The following is a 19,117-nucleotide window of genomic DNA, read 5'->3' on the forward strand; positions in this document are numbered from 1 at the left end:
TCCCTTCCCCAGGGCCCTCCATGGAGCTGCCGGCCGCAGGGAGCCGGCTGCTGCCCGCGGGGCTGGGAGCCCTCAGCCCTCCTCCCTCCGCCCCTACCAAGCCCTGAAGCCGCCTCCTTTGTGCACCGGGGCGGGTGGGAGCTCTCGGGGCCCCCCCTTCCCTTCCTCTGCTCCCCACCCCCCCCCCGGTCCCCCCCGAGGCTCGGCGGGGACGGGGAAGCGGCGGAGATGCTGCCCTGGCCGCAGGAGCGAGGAGCAGGTAGGAGGGATGCTGATCGGGGGGGGGGGGGGGGGGGGGCGGGCCTAGGGGGCAAGGCTGTGGCCGGGGGGGGGGGGGGGGGGGGAGGGGGGGCCCCCCGGGCCCCGAACCGGGGGGGGGCCGGCCGCCCAGCACCCCCCCCCCTCGCTGCTGTCACTGCAGCCCCAGCTGGGGACGGATGGGGACCAGCACCCGCCACCTCCTTCCCCGCCGCCCCCCTCCAGCCCAGCAGCTGGAGCCTGCTGGTGATTTCTTTATTTTATTTTACCGGGGGGGTGGGAAATAAATTAAAAAAAAAAAAAAAAAAGCCAAACAATGCGAATAAAGGATCCATGATGGATCGGAGGTAGCGGCACCGAGGCAGCCCAGGGATGGGTTTTGCTGCTGCTGCTGCTGCAATCTCCCGGTGGCCACGAGCGCTGCCTGGCTCGGGATGCTGCGGGCTTGTGGGGCGGCCACGGCGGCAGCAAACCCTAAATCCTGGTCTCCATTGAGGGGAAGGAGGCAGGAGAGGTTTTCACGAACCCTGGGCTCTGCCCAGGACGAGGGGCGAGGCGGTGTGGGCATCGCACCCGCCTGGGTCGCATCCTGCCCTGGCTTAGGGCTGGAAAATCCCGAGCGAGGCGGATCGGGTACCCCGGGAGACGTGGGCAGGGATCCAGGCCTGAAATATCGGCGGCACGATGCCGTGGCCCCGGCCCTACGGCGGAAAAGCGCTTTATCATCCCCCCCCCCGGCACCGAAGGCTCCCGATGGAAACCCAAGGTTCCCGGCCGGGCTTTGTGCTGCTGGGCTCTGGCCAGCGCTGAGCCAGGAGGGGTGAAGGGGAGAAGGATGGATGCGTTTTGTAACGACCCCAAAATACAAACCCGGCCAGCAGACGGCTTCGGGAGCAGCCAGGCAGCTCCGTAAATCCACCCAGCACATCTGTGGTCTTTTTTTTTATCATTATTATTCTTCGCATGGGTTTCTTTCCCTTACTCATTTTTTCCCTTAAAAAAAAAATGGTTTTGAGGTGTGTGCTGAGCCCCGGGGGATACTGGTGGCTTTGAGCCACCTGGATCCTGGGCGGAGAAGGGTTCGGTGGTGATTTAGCCCCCTTGAAGGTCCGTGGTTTTGGGGTGCAAAGGGGCTCAGAGGGGTTTTTGGGTGCAGGGAATTGCCCTTAGCAGGCTACTGCAAGGCTGCTCCCACCCATGGGTCCCCTCGGTGCTTCGGGGAGGGGAACAGCCACGGTGTCTCTTTGGGGCAGAAACGTGGTTGGTTTTTTTCAAGCTGGAATCCCACGCCAGGCCAGCGGCTTCATGTGTGGAGACAACCTAAAATAATTAAACCAAATTCCTCGAGAGAGGAGGAGGAGATAGCTGGGTGCTCCCGGCCCCGCGCGGGAAACGGCGCGGTGCTGGTGGCTGGGTTTCTTCTGGCTTGTCCTGTTCCCCAGGGGTTTTGTTTCCCCCGATACCTTGAAGGGTTTGTGAGCAGGGGATGAAACAGGTCCCCATGGAAACACTCAGCACAGGAAGCCAGCTTGTCCTCTGCAGCACCACAGCTTGGGGATCCCACAGCCCTGGGGCCAAAAAACCTCATGGGGAGCAGGATCCTGAGGTGTCTGAAGCCTCGAGGTGACCCCATCCGGCTCCTGGGGATGTCCCATCCCCACACCACGTCCCTGGGGACATCCTGGGGCTTTGTGGCCAAGCCCCCATGGATCTGGGTTGGTCTGGGATGGAGGAGCATCGGCTCTGCCTGTAGCAGGGGGAAGGGGAGACGGACGGCCCAGCACCCACGGGGTGATCCCATCACAGCCACGGGCTGTGGCCAGTCCCATCACAGTCCCAACGGGAACATCCCTGGGGGCAGCGGTGAGACCTAATGGTTGTGGTGAGGGGCTGGAGAAGTGAATCTGGGAGATAAATCCCGCTGGGGGGTGGCATTTCAGGTGGGAAATGAGGAGACATTTCTTCTCAGATAGAGTGATCGGGTGTAGGGATGGGTTGCTCTGGGAGGTGGTGGCGTCACCGTCCCTGGGGGTGTTCAAGGGAAGGTTGGACGTGGTGCTTGGGGACGTGGTTCAGTGGGTGACAGTGGTGGTAGGGTGTGTGGCTGGACCAGAGGAGCTTGGAGGACTTTTCCAAGCCTAATGGTTCTGTGATTCTGCAACATGGGCTATCAGGACTGGGTAACCTTTTGCTTGAGGGGGTGGGATCCAAACAGACACGAGGATGCTCCTTGGTCTGGAGACCCCTGGCACTGCAGAGGCCCCTCGCATGGTGGCAGTTCAGGAAGGCACACGGGACACCCCTCTGCAGCAAGCTCAGGGCTGATGGACAGAGATTCCCCATGGGATGTCCACCTGCCCAATGGCTGTGAACCTGCCTGAGGATTGTGCACCTCCCAGAGGGTTGTGGACCACCCCAAGGGTCATGGATCTTCCCAACAGCTGTGGACCTTCCCAACGGTTGTAGGCCTTCCCAAGGGGTGTGAATCTTCCCAACAACAGTTGTGGACCTTCCCAAGGGTTGTAGACCTTGCCAAGGGGTGTGGACCTTCCCAACAACAGTTGTGGACCTTCCCAAGGGCTGTGGACCTTCCCAAGGGTTTCAGACCTCTCCCAAGAGGAGATTGATCATGTCCCCAAGGCTTGTGGTCTTTCCAAAGGTTGTGCCAAGAAGAAGGTCCAGGGAAGGACTTTTGGGGCCCTGCCGTCCCTGTGTCACTAACCCCCCTCTCTCTTCCAGCGCCCAGCACCATCCGATGCTGACGCCCCCCCCAGGACTTTGCCAGACCCCCTCTCCCATCCCGGGGCTCCCACCCCACCATGCCCCAGCGGAGCCGTGGCCCCACCATCCGGGCTTCCCCGACCCATCCCGCTTGCCACCCGTCCGTCTGTCCACATTTCCCCTGCGTCGGGGCGCGTAGCTGAGGGATGGCCTCCCTGGACCTGCCCTACCGGTGTCCGCGGTGCGGGGAGCACAAGCGTTTCCGCAGCCTCTCCTCGCTGCGGGCGCACCTGGAGTACAACCACACCTATGAGACCCTCTACGTCCTCTCCAAGACCAACAGCATCTGCGATGCCGCCGTCTTCCCCCTGGCCGCCGACGGGGCCCTGCTGACGCCGGCCGCCCGGCGGGACTACTTTGAGAGCACCTCCTTCCAAGGCAAGGAGCAGCGCTTCTCCTGCGACCTCGTCCCCGCCGAGGAGCTGGAGCCGGCCCCGTCCTCCTCCCCCTCGCCCCGCTATGTCCACGAGATCGAGATCCCGCTGACCGAGATCTTCACCCGGGGCAAAGCCGTGGCGCCGGCCCCCACGCCGCCGGCCGCTATGGACGCTGCCTACGAAGAAGGGCTGGCCCGCCTGAAGATCCGCGCCTTCGAGAAGCTGGAGGTGGACAAGCGGCTGGAGAAGCTGACGGAGGAGGTGGAGCAGAAGATCGCCTCGCAGGTCGGCCGGCTCCAGGTGGAGCTGGACCGCAAGAGCTCGGAGCTGGAGAAAGCCAAGCAGGAGAGCCTGAGGCTCAGCCGGGAGAAGCAGGAGCTGGAGGACCGGGCGTCCGAGCTGTCCCGCCAGGTGGACGTCAGCGTGGAGATGCTGGCCTCGCTCAAGCAGGACCTGGTGCAGAAGGAGCAGGAGCTCACCCGCAAGCAGCAGTGAGTCCTTCGTTCCTCCTCCTTGCGGTGGGGTGGGGGGACTTCAGCCTTGGTGATGAGCCCCAAACGCTGTCACCAAACCCTTCTGTGAAGTTCTAGGGCACGAGCCCCTTGGCAATGCCCATTGGCATCGCTCAGCAGGGTTTGCTTCTTCTCCCACGTGGGCAGTGTCCACACAGACCTGAGCTGCTCCGTGTCGGTGACCAAGCTGTCACGTCATGTGCGACTGCCCCAAAGCCACCAAAGCCCCAGGGCACGGCCAAGCTGTGGATGCACGTGGCCATCAGGCTGTCCTGCTGAGGAACACGGTGGTGGCCACGTTGCTCCAGCCCATCTCTGGTACCAACAGGAGTCCCCCAGCATCAGGACTGGGTCATCCCATCTGGCCCAACAGCATGGAGTGGCCCATTGACCCACCCCATGGTCATAAACATGAAAAGGGCCACCTTGGCCATGCCAAATTCAGGGTTATTCTCCCAGAAGGAGGGTGGTGTAGCCTGAGCAGTGTGACCTCCACTCACTGTTAGGGTTGTGGCACTGCCCTCTGCATTTTCATCCCACGTTCCCCATTCAGACCCCCCCCCCACCCCCCCCCGGGCGGCTCCAGAATTTCCTCCAGCCAAGCATCGGGTCCTTGCCCATTGGTGTCACTCAACCAAACCAGACCTCTTGAGTTTCTTGGCCAAGCTGGAGGTCGTGGCAGTGTCCATAAAGTCAGCAAGGAGCAGGTGAAGGGGGACAGTCACAGCTGTGCTGGACTGGGACTTCTGGGGAGGTTCCTCAAAGAGCTTTCTTGGTGCCCACCAACTTCCATACGTTCATTAATGACTTTGCCCCCAAAATAATGACTGGGGCTGGGAAGCAGAGCGCGTGTCCATGGGATTTGCTGGTGTTGGGGGTGGTCCTGGGGTGCAGAGCGGGATGATGCTGGATAAGGGGACACCTCTTGGTTTGGAAGGTGCAGGTGTATGGGACAGGAGGTTTGGGGGCTGCCATCACTGCCCCATGGGCGTTTCCCAGGGGCATCTCCTCTGTGCAATGGCAGGATGAGGGCCAACAGGGTGGAGAGCTCCAGAGCAGGGTCTGGAGAGACATGAATTGAGGCAGATGGAGGCTGATCAATGGGTCTCACATGGTTTGTTTTGTCCATGATCATGGCTGCCACCTAGGAACCTAGTTTTATACCCCCAAAATACCTTCTGGATCTCCATCTCCTTAGAGAAACCCTCCTACCCATCAGCCATCCCCATACATCCCCCAGATCCTCCAGGCAGAGCCAGGGACAGACCACGAGCTGGCAGCAGGCTGGGGCTCACGGCAACCCCTGTGAAAAGCAGGAAAAAAGGGAATCCAGAGCAAAGGAAAAAAAAAAATGACCTGTGTTGCCATATCTGCCAGAACCCCCCAGCTTAAATTAATATTTCCAGTCAGGCTTCATCAGCCCCAAGGTGGGGAGGTTGCAGGCTAACCTACACCCAGCCCACGCGCCCGCTGACACCCAAGAGCCCTGGGCCGTGGCCGGTGACGTTTGTTCCCTGCAGCCATGGGTTTTTTGCACCTTGGCTTTGCCGGGGGAGTTTTTCCACTCGGTCCATGGGATGAGAGATGCAGGAGATAGCCATCAGCATCTCCTTACGCCGCCGGCCGCGTGCCAGCGCCACATTTGCCTTCCAGATCTCAGGGATCCTTGGCCAGGAGCCTTCCCAGATTATTGCCGGCGAGCTCCCCCTGCAAATGGCAGGTTTGGGGGCAATTAGTTGGTAATTAAAGGGCAACAATAACCGACAACATGAATTGCATCGCAGTGGGCTGCCTCCTCCTCGCCTTCCCCTTTGCGCTCCAGGGCACGCATGCGGCCGGGTGCGCAAGGCTGGGTGTGCACCAGGCAGGAACACGGCGCAGCCGGGTGTGCCAGGGTGCATTTTTTTTGTGCGTTTCCATGGTTCTTTGGCACGTAAGAGCGGCTCTGCACGTGGGTGTGATGCACTCGTGGGCGTGCGCGATGGCCGTGCACGTGTGCGTGCCTGGCTGTGCAAGCGCGTGTTAGCGGGACAGGCACATTCGCAGGGATGTGATGGCAGAGTGCCCGGTGCACGTGTTTTGTGGGACACACGTGCTCGTGGGGCCGTGACGGCTGAGGGTGCCTGTGCGTACGCACGCACATTTTTGGGAAGCGGGTGAAGTCAGCAGTGGTGTGCCTGCCTGGGCTCACGTGTGTGGGGTGACAGCGGGTCACTGTGCACGCTGCGTGTTGGGGACAGCATCGCGGTGCCTCAGTGGGGCAGGTCCCTTGCCAGGACACATCCAGAAGCTCAAGGCTCTGAGATCCTGTTAATTAATACATTAATGAGGGAGCTGAAGGTGCAACCAGGAGTATGGGGCTGAGTGGGGTTTAAGTGTTCAGTCTGCCCTTGAGTTCATTCCCTTAAATCTGCCCTTCCTAGATGGGGCAGGGCACCACTGCCACCCTCCGCCATCCTTCACCATCATCATCCTCCTCCCTCTGCTCCGCCATGCCCAGGGACCTGACCCCCGTCCTGGCAGCGAGGGCACCTTCCAGAGAAGGTGCTGGAGACACCATCCCCACCAAATCAAGGTGGCTGCATCCATCCTGCGAGCAGGAGCATCCCCTGGTCCCCAGCGCGCCCAGATGTGGCACCATCCAGGCTGGGAGAGCCCCAGATGAGGCTGATGATGGCCTGGGGTGGCTGCACAGGACCATCCCTGCCCAGCTGCTGGGCTGGGTGGAGGTGCTCAGCAGGGATGGGTGGGGAAGGACCCGGGTGTCACCGCCACCCCCTGTCCCCTCCGCGCAGGGAGGTGCTGCAGATCGACCAGTTCCTGAAGGAGACGGCCGCCCGCGAGGCCAACGCCAAGGTGCGCCTCCAGCACTTCATCGAGGAGCTGCTGGACCGCGCCGACCGCGCCGAGAAGCAGCTCCAGATCATCAGCAGCAGCTGCGGCACCACCCCCAACGGCAGCCTGGGGCGCTGCGGCACGCCGGGCGCCAAGGCCATCGGCCGACCGGTACCGGCACGGGCACAGGCACGGGCACCCCGCGCATCCGGGCACGAGCGTGGCTTCTCGGGCGGCTGTAAAAGGGTTGAGCGGGGACACGCGGGGACCCCCGTGGCGATGTGGGTCACCCTGGCGGGGGGATTCCCAAAGGGTCTTGGTTGGTGTCTGGGTGCCACATGAGGAAAGCGTGGGTAAGGTGCAGGGATGATGCTGGGGATGTAATTCTGCGTCTTGTGTGGGTACGGACCCACACATCGGTGGTGCTGGGTGGGTGATGGGGGATGAGTCCACCCGCATTCCCCGCATCCGATGGGTTTCTCCACGCTGGCTCCTCATGTCCCCTCTCCCCACAGAGAGAGCGGCACCCAGGTCCGGGGACGGCCGTGCACGGCCCCTACGCCATTCCTAACCAGCGCTCCTCCTCCAGCACCGGGTGAGGTTTTTGGGATTTTATTGCCATGGGAGGTGCTCAGGGAAAGGGGACGCCCTCCCTGGGGTGCCCTTGGCAGGGACTGAGGTTGGACACCTCCATCCCCCAGGGCCTCGAGCAGGGCGAAAGCGGTGTCGCAGAGCTCAGGCTGCTACGACAGCGACAGCGCAGAGCCGTGCCCCACCGATGACACCGCCGACGGGCACCCCTACGCGGCGCGGGACGGCGGCCGGGGCTCGGGGCTGCGGCGCCAGGCCATCCAAAATTGGCACCGCCGGCCCTACCGCAACAGCACCGAGGGCGAGGAGGGCGACGTCTCCGACGTGGGGTCCCGCACCACCGAGTCGGAGGCCGAGGGCTGGGACCCGGAGGTGCCCGGCATCGCCGCGTCACGGCCCCCCCGGCAGCTGCCGGCTGACCGGTGAGACCGCGCTGGGGGGCTCGAGGATGGGAGGGTGCGAGGTGGGGGACGGGGATGCCACCATCACGGTGCGTGGAGGTTTTGGGTCGCCTCTCTCCTCTTCCCCGTCTCCGCAAGGAGCATCCCTTCCCCGGCTTGCCGGTGGCACTGACGGCGCGTGTCCCACAGCCAGGTCCGAGGGGGCTATGTGCAAGGGGGGCCGGCTGGAGAGGGGCAGCCCCGGCCACTCCAGCGAGGTGATCAGCCCCGAGATCCTCAAGATGAGAGCAGCGCTCTTCTGCATCTTCACCTACCTGGACACCAAGACCCTGCTGCGGGCGGCCGAGGTGTGCAAGGACTGGAAGTTCGTGGCCCGGCACCCGGCCGTGTGGACGCGGGTGCTGCTGGAGAACGCCAGGGTGTCCTCCAAGGTACGGGGACAGGGGTGGCACGGCCCGGGGTGAGGACATACACACATACGCTCTTGCACGTGCATTGTCACACAGCTGGGGCATGTGTATGTCTGTGCATGCAGAAATGACTGCGTGTGCGGTGGGCTGTGCACAGACCTGCCCCCGATAGCCCAGGCTGGGTGGCACGGGACATCACTAAAAGTGCCCCCCCCCGTGACAGCCACCCCTGTCCCCCAGTTCCTGGCCATGCTGTCCCAGTGGTGCACCCAGATGCACTCCCTCACCCTCCAAAACCTCAAGCCACGCCAGCGGGGGAAGAAGGAGAGCAAGGAGGACTACATGAAGAGCACGCGGTGAGTTCCCGCGGCACCGGGCACCTTCGGGCACCCTTCCAGGGATGGTGATGCTCCACGAGCACCGATGGCCCGTTTCCACTGATGGTTTTTCATCACCCCCTGGCTCCTGCCGTGGGTTTTGGGCCCCAGCACCCAACCCCCACGGGACCCGCCCAGGGTGGCCGCAGGGAGCGTGAGCAGGGGTCCCCGTGCCTGATCCTGCCTCCGTCCCCGCAGGGGCTGCCTGGAAGCCGGGCTGGAGTCCCTGCTGAAGGCCACGGGCAGCAACCTGCTCATCCTCCGCATCTCGCACTGCCCCAACGTGCTGACCGACCGCTCGCTCTGGCTGGCCAGCTGCTACTGCCGGGCCCTGCAAGCCGTCACCTACCGGTAAGGGGAGCAGGCAGGGAACATCCATGGGATGTGTTGGGACCCCTCTGATGCCCATGGCCACCCCCAGTGTCCCCAGGGAGCAATTCAAGAGCTGTTCTTGCAACCCTCATCTTCTTCTGGCGTGTTCCCAAGTAGACATTTCCCTTGCTGGCCTGTTCCCAGCTGGAAGTGTGGCTGGGGTCTTGGTACAGGGATGCTGCTTTATGTTAGAGATGGACAAAGGAGGAGAGGGGCACCAAAACGGAGTCCCAGTGAGGTTCTGCCTGCCTGTCACTGCCTGCTGAGGGTTCCCAGTAGGGAGCAGAGCCCTTGGGGTTCCTCCGTCCTGGATACAAGGACTGGTGTGCTATGGAATCACCAAAACCCACCGTGGATACCTTGCCCAAGGGCAAGGACACGAGGCCCATGACCGTGCCCAGGTCCTGGAGGAGCTCAGGGGCTGCTCCTGCACCTTGGCCACCTCCCGAGGAGCCTCTGCCTCCTGTGGAGGCAGGATTTAGTTCTCCTACCCCCTTAGGGAGGACAGTCCTTGCTCCACTGCCTCCCGCAAGCAACCACTTCAGACTCAGCACCACGTCCCCTTCAGGCACTAGGTCTCCTCATCCCCCCCCAGGATGGAGAGTCCTTCGGGTGGGCAAGTGTGCCTGGGGCACCCCACAAGTTGTACCAAGTGCCTGGCTGCTACGGGGACCCCACGCCGCAAGGCAGGATGGTGCCACCAGGTGTAACCCAAGGATTCAGCCACCAGCCCTTCGAGGGCACATGGCTAACCTGTGACTCTGACTCATGCCCAATTAACCCGCCGTGCCCAAGGGGCTCTCAGCAGGCGCCTTCGGTGCAGATGTGTGAAACGGTCACGATAACACCCCTCGCTTATTTTTAGGCTCGCCTGAAGTTTCCAAGTAGGTCACTCGGAGTTAGGAAGCCTCAGCCCTCAGCAGGGATCGGTGTGGGGACGTGGCTGGAGACCTCAGCACGGGCTGGTGGCCTCGGGACAGAGATCCCTGACATCGCTGCTGCACTGCCAAGGGTGTCAGTGGGAGCTCCCCTGAGCCCGTGGCACGGCACAAATGCTGGGTGGGGAGGCATTTGTGAAACCTTCCCAGCGCGATCTGCGGGGGCGTAACGTTTCCTCTGCAAGGATACGTGGCCTGGGCAGTCCCAGTTCAACCCCTTGCGTCCATCCAAACACCTGAGCACCACACGGCTGACGTGCCACCTTTCTTTTGGAAGACTTCAGCCCTCGCTTTCAACCTCATCTTCCACAACCAGCCTCACCTCCAAACCCAGCTTCAGCCCCGGCCTCACCTTCTATTTTTCTAGATAGTACACGTATCTAAGCCCAATTCCAGATGGAAATGCCTTCAGCCATCCTGTGTGGGGGGGGGTGGTGGTTCCCAGGCGGGCTGCGGGCTGTATGGAGCGGGAGCAGCCCCCCACGTGTCCTCTGTGTCATTCCAGGAGCTCTACGGACCCCGTGGGTCATGAAGTCATCTGGGCCCTCGGAGCAGGCTGCAGGGACATCATCTCCCTTCAGGTCGCACCTCTCCACCCGTGGTAAGGGTCCTGCTGAGGCTGGCGAGGTCCAGGCTGAGCATGGGGGCTGGAGAGAAGTCAGGTCCCAGGTCCACGTTTGCTCGTGGGATCCCTGGGAGTTGGATCCTGGGGGACCAGGAGCTCAGCCCCATCCCTGGCTGCAAAGACCAAGAGCTGCTGGGTGTGGGAACCTCCCTGCCAGCCAGGAATGTCTCTGGGGAGACTGCCAGCACCAGAGATGAAATGGGGGCTGTGATGGCTCTGGTGGTGACACTGAACATCAAACGCTCATCTGAGATCTTCACTGCCTGTAGAGCAGCTCTGAAGGGCTCAGGATAGTTTCAGAAGGGTGTCGAGTCACCGTGGAGGAGATGACTGCAGCTCCCCTCTCTTTGGGGTCACGAAGATGCTGGGGGCCCCCCACTCTGTAACCTCTGGGTGCTCGGGAATCCACGGCTTAGGAGACACCATGAGCAGGGCTAGCTGAGAAATCAGGCAGGTCACTCAGCTCCGTGCCATGGGGCCAGGCACACCTCCTGGGCATCTTTTCTTGTCCCAGGAGGTTTGCTGCTTCTGTACACCTTGATCGAGGCATTGCCTTGATTGGCGTGCCCTCCATCAAGGCAATGCCTGGATCAAGGTGTACAGAGAGGATCTCTCTCAGCAGGAGAAGCTTGATATCGAGTCCTTGATGACTTATTTCTTCCCTGGGGGACACCTCACATGGCATCTAAGCTTCTCCACCTGCTGCTAGATCGATCGCTGCAGGCAACAGAGCTTGGGCCTCCAAAGGTGAAGGATCTGGGGCAGAGGGACTCCGCTGTGTGCATGGTCCTGCTCTGCCCTGGTTGTGGGATCTGGTTCCTGCTCTGTCCTGGTTGCAGCTCAGCCCAGGGTAGCTGCTCTGAGGCAGACATCTGCCCTGGGGCCACCTCCTGCCAGCATGGCCAAGCCACCTACAGGGACACTCATGCTGGGAGGTGAGCTTTTCTGCCAGCCCTCCCCAGCTCTTCCTTCTTCTTCTTCTTCTCCCCAGCCAGCAGCCAACGCGTTTCAGCAACCGCTGCCTTCAGATGATCGGCCGGTGCTGGCCGCACCTGCGGGCACTGGGCATCGGAGGGGCAGGCTGTGGTGTCCAGGGACTGGCCTCCTTAGGTAGGTGGTTCTCCTCCCAGGGGACCAGGAGAGGGGCATGGTGTACCCCTGGGTGATCTCAAGGGCGAGTCCTCCCCATGGACCCCCAAGGACCACAGGTGGATGCTGCTCCTCCTTGCTGCCACCCTTCCTCCCACCACCCCGCTGAAGTTGAGTGTCCCCATCCCTTCCCGGGGCTGCTGACCGTGGGTGCTCTGTCCTTCCAGCCCGAAACTGCATGCGGCTGCAGGTCCTGGAGCTGGACCACGTGGCGGAGATCAACCAGGAGGTTGCAGCCGAGATGTGTCGTGAGGGGCTGAAGGGGCTGGAGATGCTGGTGCTGACCTCCACGCCGGTCACCCCCAAAGCCCTGCTGCACTTCAACAGTGAGTAGCCATGCTCGTGGAGCAGGGGGCCGTAACATCACCCGCTGACCAAAAGGCCTCCATAGATTCACAAATCAGACCGGTCCATCCAGCCCCACCAGGAGAAACACACCACTGACACCACGAGGTGCTGGGACCTCTTGTAGACCAGCATCCTCCCTGCAGAGGGCTTGGTCACCAAGAGTGGGTCTCCTCCATCATCAAGATGAGGTTTCCCCAAATACTGATGCCTTGAGGAGCACGGGATAGGTTGTAGGGTCAATCCTAGCTGTAGGGAGGCTGTCCCCATCAGTTATGGGGTGTATCTGCCCCCAGGTGTGTGCCGGAACCTGAAGTCCATCGTCGTGCAGGTGGGCATTGTGGACTACTTCAAGGAGCCCCACAGCCCTGAGGCCAAGAAGATGTTTGAAGAAATGGTGAACAAGCTCCAGGTAAGGGGTGATGGTCCCGGGTCACCCAGCAGAGAACATTTTGGCTCTCTGAGGGACATCCTGAAGACTTGCTCTGGTTCAGACCCAAGTCCCAAAGGTTAAAACAAGATCTAGAGTGCTGCAATTCCTTCCCACTGCCTTAATCCTTCTGCTGCTCTGCAGGTTTGTCCCTCAAAGACAGAAGAGGGCTGTTACTTCCCCCCGCACAACTTAGATTCCTATCTCTGTAAAATCACTTAAAATCCACCCATGAAAGGAGAAATAGGGGTAATTTTAGTTACACAGTGCGGGCTACACAGAGCTGCAGAACTTGCTTTGTGATGCTCAGCAGGGTCTGGGCTGTCCTGGGTCTTGGCAAGGTCTCCAAAGCAGACGTCTCCACCCATGCCCAAGGGAAAAAAAAGAGGTTCCTCTGCTTCTCTTCATCTTCTGGTTGCCTTCATCCCACAGAGGGCTGGGCACAAGGTGAAACATCTGTGGGATGCAGAGCAGGAGGTGGGGATGGAGGCCCACCCGCACAGCCAGATGGAGCCACACGAGACGTGTACCACTGAGCCCTGGCACAGGAGTACCAGGGGCAGAGACCCAGACCCACATCCACCCCCGGGCTCGGGGACACCTTCTGAGGAGTTTTGGAGGCCTCCTCCTTGCCCACCACCACACCACGCAAATGCTGCCTGTGTGTCGATGTCGTCTGCCCCCAAGTATCGCCGCCCCCTGGAAAAGGTGTCTTAAACCAGGCAGAAACCAACCCCAGAGCTGGCTTCAGGGGCGTTGAGGCAGTCCCATAAAGGAGCCAAGTCCCCACGGGGTGTGGGTGGTGGTGTGGGACCAGGGCAGCCCCCTTCCCATGGGTAGGACACGAGATGTTCTCCCCTCTCCCTCACCAGCCCCGTGGGGCAGCAGGGCCTGCCTCGTCCCACGCCAACCCCGCTCTCTGCTCCTCCTCCAGGCCCTGAGGAAAAGACCCGGCTTCTCCAAGATCTTACACATCAAGGTGGAAGGAGGCTGCTAGACCTTCAGGGAACCACCAAGCACATTCCCTCTCCCGCCCGGCGGAGCCTGAGGCCCCGCACAACCGAACCCAAGCCCGCCGCGCTCCTGGAGCCCGGAGACGCCGGCCCATGCACAAAAAAACCCAAAACTCTCCAGGCCTTAGTGAGCAGCCCATGCTCGCCCCGGGGCCGGCTCCACGGACGTGTGGCGGGCCAGAAGGTGCTACTTAGGGGAATTTTTCAGCTGCCCAAAAGGGGCAGGCCCGTGCTATTTCCCTGGAGGGAAGACGGCTTCGAACCCCGCGGCTGCTCATCGCCAAGGATCCTTGTTTGGGGAATGTCTTTTTCTTTGAACTCTCTTTTTTTGGGGGGTTGGATATTTTTATTTTTTTTTTGGCCATTTGTCGGTGTGGGAGCTGAGGATGGCTCAGGCCACCCCCGTGGGCCCTTTACAGAGCGCTGGGCCCGGTGTGTCACCACCAGACCGTCTTGTCCCCTCCGTGGGCTGGCAGAGGAGGGCTGGGAAGGGCCGATCCCCCTCAGGAAGCAGTGCCCAGCCTTCCTGCAGGGTTTCTGCTCAGTTTCATCGCATTTCTGTGACAGAAAGCCCAAACGTGGGTAAACGGTGCCCAGAAACCAGCAGACACGACAGTCCAAGCACAGCACAGCGGCGTCTGGGGGTCGCAGGAGCCGGAGGACACCAGGAGAAGGCCACTCATCCAGAGGCCTCCAGCCTCACCCCCCTGCACCCAGCCCTCCCTGCCAAGGCAATAAACCAGCCCCAATGTCCTCGCCCACCAGGAAACACGGGGTCATGCTCCCATCCCCACCAGTGTCGTCCACCCGCCCAGGCTCTTTCTGGAGCCAGTCGTCCTGTGTGGATAGAGGGACTGGCACGGGACACCCACATCTGTCCTCTCCTCGCCGTCCCCTGTGGCTCAAAGGAGAAACCCAGGCCAAATCAACCCAAAATCCAAAGCAGCTGGAGGAAACATCAACCCAACTGCCCTGGTAGAGCCCGTATCTCTGTCCACCGCTTCTTTTATAATTCTGCTTTTGTTCTTCTGGCTATCTGCTTCCTGCGACCTCGTCAGCCCCCCAAGCACCCTTCTTTTTCCAAAGGAGAAGGCTCTTGAAAGGCTTCCAGTAGGGTCAGGCATTTTTGCCCTCAGCCCTGGGAGAAGGCCCCAGGGGACCCCCGTCACAGCACTGCCCGCAGCAGGGACCCGGTGCCCTTATCCAAAGCCCCAACCTGGTGTGCTTGGACCCCACGCCTTATGCCGAGCGGAGCCGACTGGGAAGAGCAGATCTGGGAGGGATTTGTCTTCTTCTGGGCCATCGTTGAAGGTTTTGGTGCCTGTTGGCCAATGGGGCCACCTGTGGTGCATGCAGGGCTGAGAGGAGCCAGCTCTTCCCAGAGCATCTCCCCTTCCTGCAGTCCTGCCAGGGTGCTGGGCTCCCACGAAGCATCCCCTTGGGACAGAGGAGACCACAGTCCCGTCCTGGTACCACCTTCCCCACCCATGTCACTGACCTCAGCCAGGAGCTCCGACCATGCTGGCAACCCACGGGGACCCCAATGGAAAACACCCAAATCACCGAGGCCGACGGCGGGGCGGAGGTGGCTCCTGGCTCTCTGACCCCAGAAGACCATTTCGTCCCTTCCTCATCCCATCTCCACCCTCTCCTCCAAAGCAGGGTAGGGTCGCGTGCCTTGTTTTTGGCCGTAACCCCCGACGTGAAGCACCTCCGCCCCCCGCTGACTCCCCGTGCGCACCGAGCACGGGATCCCCAAAAATTGCCTGCGAGAAACAACCACGTCCTGGGGACAAGCTCCCACCATGGGTTACCTCCACCCCGGGGAGGCTGGGACACGCAGAAACGGGGGCACAAGGAGCGAGGGGTGCCCCGACCAGCAAAAAAAAAACACCCAGCAAAGCTACAGCCCCCAGCCCCGTGTGCCGCTGTTGTCACCATCCCATGAGCGTGGTGGCCCTGGTGGGGACGTCCCCATTGGGAACAGCGCAGAGACTTGTGAAATTCCCTTCAAAGAAACAAAGTAAGTATTTATTTCTATTAAAAAAAAAAAAAAAGGAGGAAAAAAAAAAGAGAGATTTTAAAGGAAAATTATATACTCAGCATGTTTATACACTCTATGCTTAAAGACTATCGTGTCGGAGAGTCGTGGCCCAAGGCTGAAGGTGGCTGCCCCGGTGTGCTGCTGGTCCCTGCCGGCTTCTGGAGGCTGCGAGGAAGGCGAGGATGGGGTTGGGGAGAAGTTGGGGAGATGTTGAGGACCTGGAGAAACCCTCGGTGCCCACCAGAGTGGCTGCTGGTGTTGTCGGTGCACGTTTTGGCTTGTGGACACGGTGGTGTGGGGCATCGGTGGGTGGTTTGGCTTTGTGTGACGTCCCCGTCCCCCAGCCCCACGAGGGTTTTGTCACATGGGACAGCCTCACCCCAAATCGGTGCTTTGGTGCGTCGCCGAACCAGACCAAACCAGCCTCCTCCCCTTGGGGCACTCCCAAAAAGTCCAATTTCTGGCTTGGCAAAGCCCCATTTTTACAAAATCCCGTGACCACACAAGGCCTTGAGCGGGTTCAAGGCTCTGAAGATGGAACATGAGGGGTTTTTTCCCCCCATTTTTCTCAATGCCCGGGCTTGGACGCATCCCTTCCTCCTCCTCCTCTTCCTCAGCCAGGGATGAAGGCGTCTGCCATGGTGATGTGGCCTTGGTGGTAATGAGAGCCCTGCATCTCCCCAGCCCTCCTGGGGGCTCCTAATTGCCCAGGTTGTTAATGGCAACGAGCTCATTAACAGCATCTCAGTGATGGGTTCCCTGCTGGTTCCCAGTCCCATGGGCATGGTGCCACCGGCTGCCCCACAACCCCCATCGCCCACCCTCTTCCCCCCCTCCCCCGTGGGTGCTCAGCAATGCTGCCCGTGGCTGCAGGCTTCTCCGCTCACTCGTGGGGCTTCAGCCCCGTTCCCTCTGGAAATGATGGAGACCAAAAATCCCAAATCCCCCAGGAGCACCCTGAAATCACGCAGCGCTTTAAGGTGCCGGGAGGGAAGGGACTGCTGTAGCGTGAGCTCAACCCTATACCAGACCCTAGAGAAGCCCCACTGGGGCTCAGCGATGACAATCCCCAGCAAAAGCCAGGGGGCCCAGGGCAAGCAGCTTTCTTTTGGGGTTGTGATGGCTTCCCACAGGACCAGTTTTGGGGGAGTTTCTTCCTTTTCTAGCAGGCTTGCCCAAAGTTGTCCCATGGCCAACGTTAGCGGCATTCCCCTTCTCTTGAACCTCGGTGCCGGGCAGGGGCATCAAGAGGAATAACACCAGCAAAAGCCAGCTCGGGGGCCAAATTCACCCCAAATCCACGTTTTTTTCTGCCTCCCTCCCTCGTCCGTTGGGTTTTGCTCCGCATCCATCGCTCGCGCCCAGGGCTCGGGGCCGCGATGGCTCCAGGAGAGGAGAAAAGCCCCGCATTGGCTCCATCCAAGGAGGATTTAAATTTATCGAGCAAGGCGGATGGCAAGGGAAAAATATCCCAAATGTCACCAGGGGTCACAGCCATGGCTGCTGCCCAAAGGGCAAGGCCAGGTCTTACACAGCCGAAAGGCTCTGAATTGGGTTAAAACAAACAAAAAACAAGCAAAATACATGAAAAATGTTGATGAAGGCTCTTAGGCTCTTCTCAAAGCAGACAACGAGCGGTTTCCCTCGGCTCTAAGAGGAGCCGCGACGAAGCCGGCCCCTGCTGGGAGCTGGCACATGGCTCCAGCCTCTCGTTTTGGGTTGAAAACCTGCAGGTTCGGGTGGAGCAGCAGCGTTTGGGAATTGGTGCCAAATGACAACATGCTTTAAAAATAAAAAATAAAATAAAAACGGGGAGCAGGGTGATTTTAGCAGCTGGAAAGGGTTCGTTGCAACCAAAGCGTGGCAGGGCGAGCGGGGCGATGCTCGTCCGGCCCCGCCAGCGGGAGGAGAAGCTGCTGCAAACCCCTCCCTGCCGCACAGCAGCAAGGAGAGGGGAAAACTGCCTGAAAGCAGGAAAATAAAATGGGATTTTCTGATCCAGCCTCAGGACCGAGCCCCGAGGGGGCAGGATCCGGGCTGGGGCCGGGGCCAAGCGGGTGCAATGGTGGGGGCGGGCGGGATCGCTGTGGGGCAGCGAGGGCAACGCACACTTGCTTCGAGATAATCAGCGGAGGGGCTCCCCGAGGGACAGGCACGCGTCCCCCGTCGCAATCGTTGCCCTACAGCACTTCTCTTGGTGGCTGCTCCGGCGGAGGCTCAGCCCCGGCGAGCGATGTCCGAGGCGCTCTGTACAGTGACCCCCCTCCCCCCGTCCCAAAAGTTAGCGAGTTTGCCTCCTAAGTTATTTTTTTAAACTCTCTATAAATCTAGGTCTATTTTAGTCTTTCGCAGCGATGTGCCAGTGTCTGGAGAACCAAACGTCCCCTTCCCCCCATCCCACGGCCGCGCCGTCCCCGATGCTAAGCTGGGTCCCCAACGCCGGAGGAAGGGGGGTGGCCGCGGTGGCTCCGGGGGGTGGCAGCGGGGGTCCCCACGGCTGCTGCCCCTCGGCCGCGGGCCCCCGTGGTTTTAGCACTTTGGTTGGTACTATCACCTGTAGACGCACTTTGATGTTGTTGCTTTGAAACTTTGCCGAGTGTAAACGATGTGTATTTAAAGAATTACAAAAAGAAAAAAGAAACAAACAAAAAAAAAAAAAGCGTGTACAGAGCTATTTTATGATTCGGTGTGGAATAAAGACTCTCGAAAGCGAGGCGGGGCTTTTGCTCACCCCAGGGCTACCCAGAACCCAGGTCAGTGCATGCATCCCTGCGTCCAGCACCAGACCAGTGCGACCAGTTGCTGCTCCAGGCTTACTGGAGGCATCCCTCATACCGTTACTTCCCTCTCCCCATGGGCACAGGGCATTCAGGAGCATTTGGCAGCGCCCAGCTGCAAGATGCTGCCAGAGACAAGCCCAGGGAGAGCTCGAACCCAAACCCAGCTGGCAGGGGCTGAAAAGAGCCGAGCTCCTCGCGAAGGACACAGCAGCAGCCAGGGGCCACGAGCCAAGGGCAGGGCCGAGGCTGTGCTGCCACACGCGGGGCAGCTTGCAGGGATATTGCTAACCACCCCCAAAGCCACACCATGGCCCCCTCCTGCTTTTACTTCCCTCACCTGGAGAGCAGAGGTATTTAACTCTTGTTTTAACACCCAGGCTAAGACATGGCAGGAGGGTTTTTACACAAGGCCTGCGACTGCCCCCATTTTTGCAGTACAACCGCTCACGTGCTGCCACAGGTGCCTCAGAGGAGAAGCAGCCAGGAGGACGCCAGCCTTGACGCCTGGTCCTGCCCCTGCACAGAGCAGGTAACAAATAGTTCGAGTGGAAGCGACCCACAGAGATCACGTCCAACTCCGTAGCAGCACTTTTTATGAGCAGTAACACATTTGGTGGTGTAACAGACCATCGACTCGACTAATTAAACGAGATCTCAAAGGTATACTAGATCTCAAAGAGCTGATACCAGACATAAATTTCTCCCCCTGCCTTCCATTAACACTTTCCAATGACCCATCCCGCTCCCAGAGCCCCAGCCCGAGTCCCTCTGCTCCCTGGCGGGGAAGCCCCGGCCCCAGGACCATCGCTGAAGCCCCACCAGCCCCACATCTCCTCCCCACAGCCCTCGGAGCTGTCGGAGCGCTCCCCCGGCACCAGC

The 19,117-nt window shown here is 60.6% G+C and overlaps 1 protein-coding gene and 1 long non-coding RNA gene across 2 annotated transcripts; both read left to right on the top strand.

Moving 5' to 3' along the window:
• The first annotated feature begins 6 nt into the window (after positions 1–6).
• Positions 7–13,520, top strand: FBXO41 (F-box protein 41). The gene is given in 14 exon segments (XM_035326072.1): positions 7–259; positions 2,998–3,907; positions 6,724–6,934; positions 7,279–7,358; positions 7,465–7,747; positions 7,749–7,776; positions 7,945–8,186; positions 8,406–8,521; positions 8,741–8,893; positions 10,358–10,453; positions 11,469–11,587; positions 11,794–11,952; positions 12,268–12,383; positions 13,336–13,520. Coding segments are annotated over 13 exon segments (2,388 nt in total). The 5' UTR covers positions 7–259; positions 2,998–3,185; the 3' UTR covers positions 13,399–13,520.
• A 431-nt stretch (positions 13,521–13,951) lies between these two features.
• LOC118166902 lies at positions 13,952–17,418 on the top strand. Its single transcript, XR_004750792.1, has 2 exons — positions 13,952–15,437; positions 16,848–17,418. It is a non-coding gene; the product is annotated as an uncharacterized LOC118166902 (long non-coding RNA).
• Positions 17,419–19,117: the final 1,699 nt, after the last annotated feature.

The sequence above is a fragment of the Oxyura jamaicensis genome, chromosome 4 (assembly GCF_011077185.1).
Source record: "Oxyura jamaicensis isolate SHBP4307 breed ruddy duck chromosome 4, BPBGC_Ojam_1.0, whole genome shotgun sequence".
NCBI lineage: Eukaryota > Metazoa > Chordata > Aves > Anseriformes > Anatidae > Oxyura > Oxyura jamaicensis.